At 26.1% G+C, this 16,824-nt stretch overlaps 1 protein-coding gene across 1 annotated transcript; it reads right to left on the bottom strand.

The window, feature by feature from the left end:
• Positions 1 to 2,886: 2,886 nt before the first annotated feature.
• LOC112602245 (uncharacterized transporter YwbF-like) lies at positions 2,887 to 13,611 on the bottom strand. Its single transcript, XM_025350214.1, has 7 exons — positions 13,397 to 13,611; positions 12,309 to 12,674; positions 11,362 to 11,552; positions 6,883 to 7,022; positions 5,562 to 5,683; positions 3,408 to 3,650; positions 2,887 to 3,141 (listed from the first exon to the last, which is right to left on the bottom strand). Exons 1-7 carry the CDS (start codon positions 13,461 to 13,463, stop codon positions 2,987 to 2,989), a joined length of 1,284 nt encoding a protein of 427 aa, XP_025205999.1. The 5' UTR covers positions 13,464 to 13,611; the 3' UTR covers positions 2,887 to 2,986.
• Between the last annotated feature and the right edge of the window lie 3,213 nt (positions 13,612 to 16,824).

Genomic DNA, 16,824 nt, shown 5'->3' with positions numbered 1-16,824 from the left:
TGTTATAATACAATCACTTTATTATTTCATAACTATTATTACATTACATTATTTTATTTTGTTATTCAACTATTTAAAAAATTAGTATTACGAATAGTAGTAGACAGGCAAACCACGCTAATTTCTTGAATCAAACAAATTATTTATAATACCATACTAAATGTGAATAATAAATTAACTAATAATAGTAACAAATTAAATTGTGTGCATAGTTCAATAAAATCATATCAATATGAATTATGATAGGTATTTATGTAATTTATAGAAAACAAATACAATTAATATACTTAAATTAATTTGATTTAAAAAAAAGTATCATGGTAGATTTATTATATTAGATCCTCATCTTTGACTAAGATGGGTAAAGAATTTTCTAAATAAAACATATTAATTTTGATTTCCGAGTTATTTAAAAAAAAATTATCATCTCATTTTTTTTCATACATCAAACCTGTTATGATTAGTTCTTACTTGTTTATTTTAAGTAAATAAGTTTAATAATTTTTGTTTACCTTTTGGGGTCCGTACACAAAAATAGCAATAAGTTTTTGACTGATGTGTAGTTGACCCTGAACTTGATGATAATAATTATCGTTTCGTCTTTAGTACAATTGACCATCTTTAATGTTTAATTTTGTTGTTCTGTATAGCATGTTCTGGTGTAAGTTCTTTGGCACTAGTTGCTAAACACTTAATTTAAATTAACGATTCATCATTTAGTATTCCGCCAGAGAAAGCTGCTTTAAATGGCATTTTATTGTCAACAATTAAATTGGCAGGTTTTTTTTTGTTTTAGAAAGTCTTTTAGTTGTTCTATAGCGATTAGTGATTACTTACTTCATAGGCAATATTTAGTAGCAGCATTTATAGTAAATGTACCAATTAAATATCATTAACAGTTTTATCGCATGACGTTTTATTACACACTCAAACATTTTACACACTTTCCCAAAAATGAATGCTGCAAGACTGTCAATATTTTAGATATTACATTAATTAATATAAGTTATATAAATCATAACTCATAAGAGTATAAAATTGTTATTCATGAATAACAATAACAATAATAATATAATAATCATTTGATGTACAAGTAATTCCAGAAGAAGATATTGCTATAGGATTATGGTATTATAATCAGGGCCGTTCTTTGAGGGTATCTAACCTCCTAATTACGATTTTTTAATACTTAATCGGCAAATTTGACGCTTAGCTAATATTCTTAGTATCATTAAAATGTTGAGAGTATTTAAATTTGATATAATATAGTCATTATTTATAATAAATAAAATTGATGAAATATTATATAACCTTAATTTCACCCTATATTACCATGGAATAAAATATCTCGGATTTACGCTGATAAATAAATAATAGGGATTAACTGTTTTTTCTTTCAATATACCATTGTTCACATTAGTGTTGTCTTCTTCTTCTCATATTCAAAATTTTTATTTGACTCTAAAATAATGATAATTTACCCAAATATTCACGTTTATGCTCTTCAATTTTGTTTTCGATTCAAACATTTGCGTAATTTTCATCTGGTCTGGTATTAATCAATGGCTTGATAGCAGAATTGGACGTTAAGATATTTTTAAAAGACAACAACGTAGGTTATAATTTTTAATTCTACTTACATTTTTTTTGTTTATGTAATATTTAATATTTATCCTAGAGATTTTATCAGTATTTGTTTATTAAATGAAAATAGAAGAATAGACGATTTGCCCCTTCGTCGTAAACTGTAACTGCCGCATTACATCGAAGTTTATAAGAACCTGAACATTTATGTATAAAATTAAAGTGTCAATAATCAATAAAGTGAATACTATTAAACACTTATACTAGTGTATTAGTGTACTATTGTCTATTGAGTATTTATATCATTGTATAAATGACATTATATTCTAAGCAAAGCGATGAATGTATTTATTAGTTTTAAAATTATGTTAATTTATTTTTTCTGTGGTTTTATTATTTTAAAACTATTATGTAGCATAAATTTGGTGAATTTGACAAGATAAAAAATAAAACACGTTTTAAATTACAATTAGGCGAAGAGTAAAATGTTGCATTTATGAAAAAAGTTGATCCATATTCTGACCATAAATTTATACAAGGTTAAGACGGTTGAGTTGTAAAGTTCTGCGGCATTATTATTAAAATTATACATACGATTTTCCATGTAGTAGGTTGGTTATAATTTATTGAGGCTTGAGTTTTTTTTTGTTTATTCTTGGCTATTAGATTTATATCTAGGTAAACTTGAAATTAATTACAAGGCATAACAAAAAAAAAAAAATACTAAAAATTTATAGTAAATATTTTTGCATATTTGGTGATTTTGTAGTATTAAGAGCGTATTTTTCAATTTTGCAATTTTTTAAAGCATATTTGTATTATTTTAAGTGTACAAGCATATGTGTATTTAGTAATTTTTAAGTTTAATAAGTTTCAAGCCTTAATTAAGTAAGTTGTTTAATATTTTTATCATACCAATTAGCTGTGAATAAAATAAGATTGTACATCTTTAAATTATTTTTAAATTCATAAACAATTATGTCAGTTTCTAAAGCTGTGAGAGGTCCATTCCAGTTCAAGAAACAGTAACGAAAGCCTCGCTTTTTATCAAGCGTTTTGACTGAAAAAAATACATAACAGAATCTAACACAAAAAGCATAAATTCGTACATATATTAAAAATTAAAATAGGACGTTCCGAAGTAGGTATGTGTAATTTACTATCGCTTATGGGTGTAAGACATGTGAAAAATACCTGTGCTGCGATCTCCTTAAAGCATACCTAAGATAAACATATCCACATACAAAAAAGTTAAATGCTGTACTTAGATTTATTCATTTATATTGATTTGATATTATTTTAGCAAAACACAAGTTTTTAACGATTTTACATCAAATATTACGCTATTTTCTGAAAATGTGGGCACAAAATAAGGATCCTCTTTCATTAGAAGTTTACTTATTTATGAGATTAATTTTTTATTCTTATTCATAAAGTGATTGACGACTATCTGAATGACACATATAACGAGGGCGGAGAAACCGATAAATCGAAAAGCCATTACACTGCCTAAATGGCTGAATGTGTAACCGGCTAATATTGCACCCAACGAAGCTCCTGTAAAATCAATACATACGCTATCATTAAATTATTGTCAATATTATATTAAAAGACAATAAATTTATCACTCATTATTTCGACAATTTTTATAAAAATATTATTTTTACGTAGATGAAACTTAAAAGTCATTCCCCAAAATATATTTGTTTTAAGTTCAATCGTTACATCATTAAAAAGTTGAAATTTTCGAAGTAATAAATGGTAGACACTGGATTAACTTGTTTAAGTAATTAGAATTCGAAAATAGTATAAAAGTGACGAACCGAATCCTTGAAACGCCATCGAAAACAATCCTTGAACTGTACCTTCGCTACCGACAGGGGCAATTTTAGCGGAGTATGATATTCCGGCAATGTAGCTCAATCCAAATGTTAAACCATTTAACAATTCCACAGGCAATACCCACAGTGGATCTCGAATGAACGAATACAAAAGAAATCTAAAAGCGAAAATGGCGAATGATATCGAAAAAGCCGTCATATGACCGGTTCGCTTGATCAGGTGACCTAAAATTTAAATAAATAGAAAAAACATAAGATTTTTTTAATTTTTATAATTAATATTGTTTAATTAATTGACATAATTGACAAATATAATATATTTTAGATTTTAAGCGAATAATGTGTGATTTATGTCAGAGTACACCATAAAAAGGAATTAAGGAGTCGAAAAATGCATTAATTTTCAACTTTATTTGTGATTTAGTTTGTACTTTACTCAAAATTAAAAATTTCAGTTTTTTTTTAAATTAATCAAGAAAAACAAACAAAAAATTAAGGAAAATGGAAATTTTTACAGAAAACCAGTTTTCACAAATTTGATTTTGTTTTTTAGGTTTAAATTAAAAACGAATAACCTTAGATACTTGAAATGTTCACAGAATTTTTGTATAAATGTTTCTAGTACATGCACATACTAAATATTTTCAAAATATGTTGGCTATTTTTGAGTTATATATAAGCAATTGATTGAAATATCTAATTTTTTTAATTTTTTTTTTTTTTTTAAATGTTAACGTCGAGTAAAATGCTTGGAAATTTAATAAAAAGTTCCATATTGTTATTTATTTATATCGATTAAAAATATCATCATTTTATAGTTACAACATTTTTTTTTAAACCGTTTAAATTTAAAACTTTAAGAAAATTTTCAAATTTATAAAAATGTTATTTTACTTAAGACTTGAAAATTTAATATAAGATTTTTTTAAAGTTTTTCTACAAAAAATAGTCACTTTAATTTTTACTACCGTTTGAAATTCAAATTTTTCATTTAAATATTCACCCACTTAATAATTATTTCTTTTAAAATACTTTAATTTTAATTAAAAAACAAATTATATAACTGAAACTATTACGATATTCTTATATTATCATTTTTGATACATAGAAGAATTTTCAATAAATTTTAACTCTTTTTGAGCTACTTATAGGTATGAACAATTTTGAATATTTTAAGCTTTTTTTCCTATAGCTGTCGATAAAAAATAATTCACTGAACATCCTATGTAAGTTTTTATTATATCTTTATAAAATTAATAAAAATACACTGACACAGTTTTATTGTATATGCATGAGAAGTTAGGATTTTAACAAAATTGGTTGTAATATAAATTTTATTACAATTTAAAAATATAATTTAGGAGGATTTTACGTTTTTTATATTATATGCAATGCAATTTTAGATTTATCCTAAGATATTATTTATTCATTACTATAAATCTATCATTACTGTTTACGGTAAAAAAAAAAATAGTATTTTAGTAATATTTTACAAATAATATTATAATGAATATAATATTTTTTGAAAAATTAAGTGAACCTTACGTAATACTAAAAGTAAAATAAGTAACATTAATAACTCTATCAAAAAAATATATCATGTAATAAACTTATTGATATAGGCTGATAGACTGTTTCCGCTCAAAATAATTTTTCGTGTACAAGGATATATCACTTAATTTAAATTTGATACACCCATAATAGCTATGTAATTAACATCTACAATGTAGAAAAAGTAGTATATACTTTCATATTTTTTTTTTATAAAATAGTTTAAAAGAATATTAAAATTAAATTTTTAAAGAAAAAGAAAGGCTGAAACATTGTAATCATAATTTTAAATTGAAAATATAATTGAATATTATTTATAACTTTAGAATTCATTAAAATATTTACACTTTATACAGAATTTTTTAATGGCTACGATCCAATACACAAAAAAAATTACTTTAAAATAAAAAATTCAAATGCAAAATACAAAGTTAACTAAGTTCTATTTTTTGATTTTGGGATGAACATATATGCAATTTTATTGTTGAAAAGTATTTTCTTAAATCTCACATCAAGCTATGTATTTTGTATTCAAGTTCGTACCCTATAAATAGTACCGTATATTATAGCTTTAATTAGACATACCAGATAAGTAGAAAAATGGAACTTCCCCAATTAAACACTGGATTGTAACAGAAAATCCTTCAATTGAGCTCAACATCGATTTTCTTTCAGGGTGATAATTGGTTGCCAAATCATCTAGATACCTATAAAATAAAATTCAAATTACACCACTAAATGTCAAAAATACATAGTTTTTAGGAACAGTTTGTTGAACAAAAAACATTTTTATTCTTAATTTTGAGTTACTTTTTATAACATAAAAAAAAAAAAATGTACAGTGCCACGGTTGACATTTTTAGTATTAAAAGACATTATTCTTTTATACTTGAAAGTTCAATAATGTTGTTTTATTAGTTTTTAATATTATTAAACAATTTCATGGATAGTTAAGCTAGTAAAAATTAATAATAATAATGTTAACAATATTTTATTCAGCGAATATTTTACACATAATATTCATACAGATTTTTTTTTTTTTTTTTACATATAACACCAAGGTACTTTAAAGTTTTAATTTCACAAATTTAATATTTTAAATGTACCTACTAAATACACACCTGTTTATAAATTATACATAAAATTGTATAAATGTACTTTATTTAAGATATTAATTTATATAATATACTTTGATAGTTTTTATATTATATAGGAATATAATGATGTGAATCAGAAATTTTTATCTGTGCTTTCAATTTATAAATATTGTGTTTTATGCATATTCTTTAAATGAGAATTTGAATTTGTTTATTTAATTTAAATATGTCTAATATAAGTAGTACGCAATTAAAATGCATTAGTAGATTGTTGCTATTTATTTTATTAAAACATAAATATTTAGGATAGTAGGTACTTACTTATAGTATTTACGTTATCTAGTCAAAATGAATAATTTTTAACATTTAAACAATTATAGAAATATAGTATAAGAGACCTAACTTACTCATAATCGTTATAGAATATTGAATTGAACGGTTTCGAGTGTAACACTTTGATTTGATTAAAATGTATTCGTAGGTTTACTGGTTTATGATTAGAGTGTATATTTCTATGCAATAGTATATCTTTTCATTTTCACTTTCTTGGATTTTTGTCAGTTATTATATTATTTTTTCTATAAAAAGTTGTTTAATTAGTGACTTTTAAATAAATAACAAAAATTCTTGCATATTTATTGCATATTTTTATGCATTCTACTACATATTCTATGGCATATTTCGATACTCATACATATTGTTTAAGCGAATTTATACAGATTATTTGGGCGAATAGACGCCATTTTATAGTGCATAAGAAATCCGTGCTTTAAATATAGCATAATATGACAATGTATGAAAATATTTACCATATAAAATAATACCAAATGTATACCATGAAAATTCCTCCAGTAGTTGCCCAAACAAGGAAAACGCATACTTTGGCTTTTTTTAATACTATTTTCACATCCTTGAGTATATTTGTTGTTGGCCCATCGGTCTCGGGTACCTATATATAATCGAAAACAACGAATATGACGTACACGTGACATAAACAGAAATCAATCTATGGACATCACAGATTTTGTCAAATTAAATTCGTTTTATAGAAAATTAGTTATCATAGAATATTGAAGTTAAAAAACTTACTACCTACTATAGTTTTTATTTTTAAATTAATTTTTGGTGTTATAGAACATATTTTAAAGAAAAGTTATTGACGAATAAAATACAAAAAACAAAACGTAACCTTTTTTGAATAATATGTAATACATTACTGTATAAATTATTATCATAATAATTTTACAAATAATTTTATTAAAAACCATTTATTTTAAATAGTTTAATATTAAAGTACACTAAAACTGAGCTAGTGATATTTTAGATTGTGTAAACTGTAAACGATATCCGGTGTGTGTAGCTTAACCAACTCCGACTAAATCTAACACTGTAATTACGATATACCGTAGTATTAAAAAATATAAAAAATACTAGATAGCTATAAAATTACCAACATCTTTATCAAAATTACAACATAATATGTATTATAATGGTTGTTCTAAACGGCTACATACTAGTTGCGTTCCAAAGATATCTATAAAAAAGGTTATCTTCGACAAAGAATTCCGACCAGGAATTGACCAAGAAATGAAAAAATAAAAATATTTGTTTTTTATATATTGGAATCATACATTTTAGACGAGTTCATTTTCCCTCCTTTTTTTATGGGCAGAATACTCAGCGTCCACTATGCGCACTACTAACAGCTGTGATGCTTTTCATTCAAAATTCAACGCTTTGTTCTACACTATACTCATCCTTATATTTTTGTATTCATCGATGTTCTAAAAAATTTACAAAATGATACCTGAATAAAATTAAGAAGCATTCACTTAAATACTAGCAGAACAAATATAATTGAAAAAGAAACATTTATTAGAAATGCTATAAAACGGTTAGAAGAAAACCAAATTGGCGAACTTAAATTTATACAAATACTATCATAAAAGTTTTTACCAATGCCATATAATACTGCTACGAATTTAAAAAAATTATACTAAAATTTTTCATTTTAATATCAAAAAAACATTTTTAACCTTAAGAAATATCATATACATTTTTACCAGTATCGATACATTTAAAAATAAAAACATAATTTTTAACCTACCTGTAGTATCTACTGATGCTACAGACAGTCCTAAATCTGTATAAAAATGTGAAGGAAAATGAAGCTTTTTTTAATTTTAATTTACATATTTAAATTAATTTAAGTTTAAATTTTGGGCTGCAATTCATATGGGTGTGACCCGTTTCGCCCTGCAAATTTTATAATAATTGTAAGATTTCCGTTTCGCCCAGACTACTTTATACCAATTTAAAATTAAGTTGGCAATGGTTCAGTAAAATACTGTTACATTATACTTAAGTATTATTTAGTGTTACCCAGAGAACACCACAAGAAGGCAATACGACTCTTTATTCTCCAAAATATTTTTTTTTAACTTTAAATTCACTTCGCATTAAAAAAATTTTTAGTATTAACAAAAACATTAAACAAATAATTTAAAAAAAAAATTCACATGCAATCAAAGGTTTTAATTTTGTCACAAATATATTTAATACTTACACACTATAAATTTCACATATAAATTTAACCACACAAATTGTACAAACAATCTGGCCGTTTTTTTAAAAAGTAAATGAGATTTGATGTCAGAATGCCCATCTGACGATAGAGTTATTAAATACTGTGATTATTTGATAAACGTTTGCATTTCTGAGGATAGTACATTTACTCCTAGTCTATGGACATGTAATACAGCGAGTATACTGCTTACGACGAATACGTGTGAGTCTCATCGAGGTGTTCTCTGAGTAACGCTAAATAATACTTAAATATAATGTACAACAATACTTGACTGAACCATTGCCAACTTAATTTTAAATTAGTATAAACTAATCTGGGCGAAACAGAAATCTTACAATTACAAAATTTGAGTGAAACGGGTACGTTCATTTTTGAGCGAAACAAGTCTCGTCCATTCGTATGCACCCCAAAAAAACTTGGGCCGTAATTTGGAAGAAATTTTTATCGCGAGACGCAATTAATAGCCACCCTTATAGATGATGTTTCCGAATTGCGGACAAAGTAACAAAAAACATGTGAGTTTCGGACGAAATTTAAAAGAGAACATACGCATTGCAGACACAAATATAAGATACTAATTGCAGACAAATGTCCAATTATTATCTTTGGTATAAAGATTGTGAATGTTGAGAAATTACTGTTTGATATTAACGATATATTTATATATACAATATAAATGGCGATTGACATTATTGGTCGTTGAACTAATTATTTACCACCATTAAAATTGTACCAGTGCTTTTGAAACAGCTGTCAAAAAATATGTTTAATTAGTTTATCAACAACCTTACTCGCTTGTTTAATACCTGTCATCTTTTTTTCGTTTATTTTCTATGTAAAAATGTATAGAGAAAAACTTAAAGAGTTACGTGTGATTGACAGTTTTTAGTTCCGTTTTCATCGCATAATAAAAAATTTAATTCAACGAAGAGCATGTACAAATAAAAGGTGTAATACATTTTTTAAATTTGACACACATGGTGTTGAAATAGACAATAATCTTGAACATAATAACCACGCAACCGATGAAAAACGATCACATGTGCTGCAGAAGTTAAGTAATATTGTTAAACGCATAGCGGTAAAGCAGCTATATGTGAACATCCCAGCAAAATTAAATATTCGAAGATTACACCAAATTATTTAAATATATTAGACACATAGGATATAAATTTAATTAGAAAGAATATTCACACTATCCAATATTACCTAAAACACTTTTAGAATTTTATGCGATGGTTCCAGACGTAGTAGATCAATTACACACCAAGGGAGCTGAAAAATGGATTATTGACATTGAAAATAATAAAAGTGTTGTGTGCTTCTTTACAATAAAAAATTTTAATTTTTTTCAAAAGTGTGATGCTATTTTTATCGATGGTACTTTTCAAGCTGTCTATCTCTGTTAAATCAATTATTCGTGGTTGATGGAGTAAAAAAATATTGTATTTACGTACCATTATTTTTTTGTTTGTTGGTGAGTAAATTAGTTACTGTTTATAATACAGCACTCAAGTTTTTGAAACAACGTTCACCACTACTACCATCCACTTTTCATATTGATTTTGAACAATCTATCCACACAGCTGTTCGTCTAGTATGGCCAATGAGCAAAATAAAAGGATGTCGATTCCACTTCGGACAAGCTTGGTACCCAAAACTACAGTCATTACGTCTAGCTAAAGTATATAGTACTGAGGATGAAAAGGGCAACTTTTTAAAAACATTTTTTGGTTTACCGTTTTTGTCATCTAACGAAGTGGATGATTGCTTTACAGATGACTTAATGTTTACGCTGCCGGCTGACTATACTGCTATAAACGATTTTATAGATTATGTTTTTTGAACTATATAAATACAAATTCTGCAATGTTCCCTTCAGAAATACGGGCAAAATTTTCTTCTTCTATTTCACGAATCACAAATTCCTGTGAAAGTTTTCATGCTAACCTTAATGGTATGTTTTATTGTTATCACCCTAATATAATATATTATCAATTGATATTTGATCGAGACCTTAAATGAAATACAGACTAGTAGCTATACTAAAATTAATTGTTGCAATATTCAAGCAGTGAAATCAGTTGAATATCATTTATACAGGCCGTTTCAAAAACATTTTTATCACAAAATTAAAACTTTAAATAATTTGACAAAATTTTAAAAATAACAATTGCTCTTTTACAAGGCACATATATTTTAAACCCTACCTACCAATTTTTAGTAGCTTGTGCTAAGTTCTGAAATGTGGTGAAGAGAAATATTTGTGTCCGCAACTCACGTGGTTTTTATTAAAAAAAAAGCTCTGTGCGCAATTATTATAATGACAACGAAACTCGTGTCCACAATTGTTATGTTATAATATTGACCTAAATAATTCATTCGCAACTAGTATGTGTCCGTTCTAGATATTATAACTTTTTACCAACTGGATTAAACCAGATAATCTAATTTAAAAATAAAATTGATCTCAAGTGGGATACACGTTTTATGTACGTACTAGCTACTAGCACATAAGTAATTCGTGAATATTTTATGAGGATTTATTTATTTTAAAATAGTAAAATATTTTATTTTATTTTTGATATTTCATAATAATCATTGGTCACACTACAATAAAACTTGACTTTAAACTGTCCTAAATTCGATGCAAGCATAATTATTTGGTCATGGGATTATACCCGGTTGTACCTCATCTCACCTTTAATAAGTTGAATGTTACCACAAAATCTATGAAAAACGAAGTTGCTGAAATCAAATATCCAAGTAAATAATCCTTCTGTGCTTTACCACTACTATACCAGTCAGTGGCAACCCCCGCCACTATGGACATAATACCCCATCCGACTGCACCCCAGAGTCGTTGCATTCCGAACCTCACGCTGTCACCGTCTATAAAAAAATATCAATAATTATCAATATAAGATTCTATAATGTTCCGTATGTACAAACATGAATGTAGTTAACTTAAAAATAATTATAGAAATTTACTATATAATATTAATTTTTAAGAAATCTAAATATACTGTGTTAAAAGTAGTGAAGTACATTATATCAATTAACTAACGCTGAAAATGGACAGTAGTCAATAGACCTATACAATTGTTGTCATCTGTCGATATTTAAGTTTTTAGGTAAATAAAAAGCTGATGATTTCGATCAGAGTGAATGAAAAATAGTATAAGCATGCTTTATCTACTCTGAATTTATGTCAGTGCATTAAATTTATTTTTTAATTTCATTCAATTTTAAAGAATTATGTTTACGTTTTACATTTTATGTAACGTATTTAAAGCTATACCATTCAACTCGAATACCTACTGGTTAGGCTTTTTTTCAAACATACATTCTTTAAAACATGCGAGTGTAATAATAATATATGCTCTTAAAATACCACGTATGTTTATAAACCTAAAATAACAATGAGTACTTTTTATAATAATAAAATGTAAAAATGTATGAGAAGTATACAACATTTATATTTAATTTACACCTAAAATCTATGATATCTTATAGAAAATATCCAAAGAAAATAATACATAATAAATATGTAATCTTTTAATTCGTGACTCCGAAACATCTTCTACCTTCCTGTTACTATTAATTTGGAATCATAAATTATTAAAATATTATTAATAGTACATTTACCTAGGATTTTCATACAGATGGTCTCTTGCAGGACTTCGGTGACCATAAACAATACCATTCTCAGTATGACGACGGATGCGAACCACCAGAATTGCAACGAGCTAAAGGTCTCGGCGTCAGAGATCTCACCAGTCGAGGAAGTAGCACCTGGCACGAAATACAGTGTAGGTGTTAACAGACCGTTGAGGAGGATCGAGCCTAAAAATACGGTCCGCCGGCACTTCCATCTATCAGTGATATAGCCAGTCAGCGGTTTGACCACGATGTTTAGCAATAACAGCAACGTGAAAATACTGCCGAACACTGTCGACGAGTAGCCACGCTGCTTGGTAATCGTTGACAGAAATGGGATGATTGGCGAATTTGCTGAAAATCAAACGTATTTAAATGTAAAATATAATATTATTATCGGTTTATGTAAATATAATCTCGCTTTTCACTTAATAAAATTTTCGTATTCAACGATGATAAAATATTATATAATTTTAGACGAATATCAAACTATTATACAAATTCTGACCGATAATATTATAATATTAATACAATTTATAATAATAAACTTTTTGTCATCTAAACCCTATATTATATTGATTAGAAATGTATGTAATTTATGTAGTAATTATTCATTTTTAGTTACTTACTTAATTAATATAAAATAAATAATATCAATTTTTTTTTATAATTGCTTTGTTTTATTAATTAAATATGGTATATCTTACTATACGGGACAGCACTTATGGCACAGCTAGGTATACTGTAAAAATATATTATGATAGATATAAGTAAAATACTTTTTTAAGTACAAAGCATAATAAACCAACGTAAATTGACTATAGATAAAATTTTGAATGAAGACAGCATATTGAACGAGCGCATACCGATGTATAGTTCAATGGAAGTTAGAAACGCGAAAAATATATCAAAAATGGAGTTAACGAGTTGGTAGTTGCGTGTGTCTCCAGTACCCGAGCTAAATCTCTTTCTATAATAATAATTTATTTATGAATTTGCAATTATGTCTGTGTAACTGTATATCGTGTTTTCAAATCGAAATTAATTCGTCTGCATAATATATGATTAATACTTACCGGAATCGAAAAAAAAATAATGCATCTTTATGGGCAACAAATCGAAGTTTATGTTTAAAAAACTCATCGCGATCGATTTTTTCGTTCGAAATACGTATGAAAAAAAATATTCACCGACTATGATTTCGCGACGTTCTGGCACATTAAAATTGAACACCTAATTAAAATACGTGTTCATTGTATGTTATACGAAATACGTATACTTATATTATTTACAAACAAGGTATATACACTTCAATTAAAATGATAGTCAATAAAAAAAATCAGTGTAATCGTGTAAAATTATTGTTTAAGATTACCTCCCGCCATTTATTGATTTAATAATAATATGAAGTACTTACTATTTAGGTATAAACTCGTATTATATTATTCGTTTACAAAACGAATAAATACAACGATTGTCGATCCTATAATTCAATTATGTGACTCAATATGATATCATCCATAATATTTTAATCCGTTTTTTTATAATTTTAGAAGATAGCCAATTTTTTTTTTAAACAAAAATATAATTATTTCTTTCTCATACGAAGTTTTTTTACCGTTTAATAAGATTTGAATGATTTTGGAGACTTAAATCAAGTTTTTAATAATATATTTTTCTTATATCTTCGACTAGAGAGATGGAAAAATCGTTGTGTATAGAGTAGATTGATGTATAAAAAGGTACTTTGGTTATTGGAGTGTTTTGGACTAGAAGCGTTGAATACAATTAAAATTAGAAGTTTTAATATATATTTATAATTAAACACCGAATGATCAGATTTATTAGAGGAAAAGTTTTGGTTTAAGAACCGCTGGTGTATATAGTGAAGTAGCAGATACAACATGCAGTTAGTAATAACTATTACTAACTATCATTAAGTTGTTCCCGCCACTCGATTATTTGAAGAATGTTTTTTACGTATAAAATGCGCAATACTAAACTTTGCTATTACATGTTACATGTATGTTACATAATTGGCTCTATGTAAATAATTGATGCAAAATAAATTTATTTTCCGGTTACATAATATGTTCATCATCCTGGCATAGGTAATGTAAATGGTCGTCGTAAATAAACGCTGCATAGTAGGTGTGATGTAGTAAGAAAGCATACAAATCAATCTCCGGTTGACTGCATTCAAAATTGGTGATAAATAAAAAACAAGTAATTGTTTTCAAATTATTTACTTTTTTTTAAATGATTATTTTATTTGTAATTATTTTTTTCAAATATATTTGTTTTATTTTTATTAATTTTTTTTTTTTTTTTGAAGATCTAACGGAATCTAATATTTTTTTTTTTAATTGTCCCAAAACTAGAATTACAGCTCATAAACCAAATATCCATCACAAAATATACTAAGTCAAGTCCATGGTTTGTATCTCATTCTCAACACGACCAACAATTTGATTACGAATCTGAAACAATAGTTATTTCAATAATACAGTATAATATACATAAAATAAAAATACATTGTTCCCCTCTCATTATATTGTGCTAATATTGGAAGATTAAAACTGTATTTTAAATTTTTGTTGTCAACATTTTTTATATGAACACAAGTATCCTTCTAAATAGTCTGAATATTAATATTTTCTTAATTTTTAACTGTAATAAGGTTTAAAAATGAAATTATTTTTATTTTACATACATTTAATAAATTGTTAATTAACTAAATATTTCGGTTTAATTTTATTGTTTGTTTTTGATATCTAATTTTTTTTAGTTTTTACTCAAAAAATGATGGACAATTTATTTAATATCAATACATACATAATAAAAAATTAAATCGCTTTTTTTGTTCGGGATAAATTCCGAAATGGCTGAATGGATTTTGATGTAGTTTTCACTATTGGAACTGAGGAAGATTTATGTGTTTAATTATTAATTTATTTGTAGAACTTAATTAATAATATTTCTATGACATAATCAGATTTGTGCCTCAGAGACATAGAGATTATCACCATTAAATTACCGCCACATACTGAAAAGCCTCTGACACACAGTAGGTAGTAGATACTCTAATATATATAATTATTTAGTCTCGAGTTTAAACTGCAGTATCAGGTGCCTATTTTTTTACATTTTTCCCCCGTTTTTTATTTCAACAATTTTTCTTGCCCGTGAAAGCTGTTCGTTAAAATACTATATTTTTGCTCATTTTTGTATATTTTGGAACTTGGGTAAAGTCTTAATAAATAATTTACAATGGAAATGACTCATCTCTTATTATAACATAAGAAAGTTTTTCATTTAAACCAGGAAGTTATGTATCACTGGGAATGTTCAATTTATTTTTTTCGAAAACTTTTCCATAGGCTCCAATATCCACAACAATGAACTTATGATGGTTATGTACTAATACAAGCAATACAATAAAGATTTTTTTTATAACTGAAGTACAATGATCTGCTATTAGGGGGTACATTAATTATCATGGTTTGCCATCCAATGCGCCATTACAATTCGAAAAATTCTATTTTTCAAAATTCATTAGCTGGGTACCTACTTATTCGACATTCGTTCCCAGTCGCATAGTCTCTTCTTTTCAATTTGAAATAATAGCTTCACAAACTTCTAAAACAATTGGTTGTACAATAGAATGACCTAATTGGAAACTAAAGAAAATTTTTTGGTACAAATCACCTATTCCTAAAAACCTAAAAAAATAATTTTTTTAAATTATATATTTTTATATGTTGTTTTTTCAATGAACAATTTTCATGTAATCTAAAAACTTTTAATTTGAAAAATACCTACATAAAATATAATTTTGAATCTAATTTATTTTCAAAATATATATCTATATAACTTAAGTATTGATTTTCATCATAATAATACAAAAAATTTTTACTAATCGTAAATTATTGTACTTTTAGTAATAATTTAGTAAGTTAATACTACATAGTAACTATTTAAGTAGATATAGAAATTAATTAAAAAAACTACTTGTTTTTCCTTAGGGGGAATTTATTCTATAAAAGGTGTACTCTGTTTAATGATTCTGTCCTTAGCTTTCAAAAATAAAAGATTAAACTGAAAGTCATGCGAAAATTTAATTGATTTTTGCGATCTTTCAGCTATTTGCATAAAGTTGCATATTCTCCTTCAATTTTTTTTTCTAACATCATTAGACAAGTTACCATTTTATTTTTAAGTTGTATTAGGATTTGTAGTTAATCTTTTAAAATACGTTAAGAAGCTTTTTATTCTTAAATTCAATATATCGACATTTTTAGTCGATATAGGTATCGATTTATCATTGATCTACTGGTTTCAATAATCAGTTATCGATAAATTAGGTCGATATATCGAATTCAAGACGATTTTTGTCATCCCTTGACGTGCTCGCAGTTTGCGCTTAATAGTTCATTTTGTTTTTCAGTTAAGATTGAAGGTCAACCGATACGTGGCTACGTGATAAGCTAAATGCGTTTGATAA

This window comes from Melanaphis sacchari, unplaced genomic scaffold, assembly GCF_002803265.2.
Source record: "Melanaphis sacchari strain LSU unplaced genomic scaffold, SCAv2.0 Contig85_pilon_pilon, whole genome shotgun sequence".
Taxonomy (NCBI): Eukaryota; Metazoa; Arthropoda; class Insecta; order Hemiptera; family Aphididae; genus Melanaphis; species Melanaphis sacchari.
The sequence above is the reverse complement of the archived record's forward strand: the minus strand, read 5'-3'. Positions and strand labels throughout refer to the sequence as shown.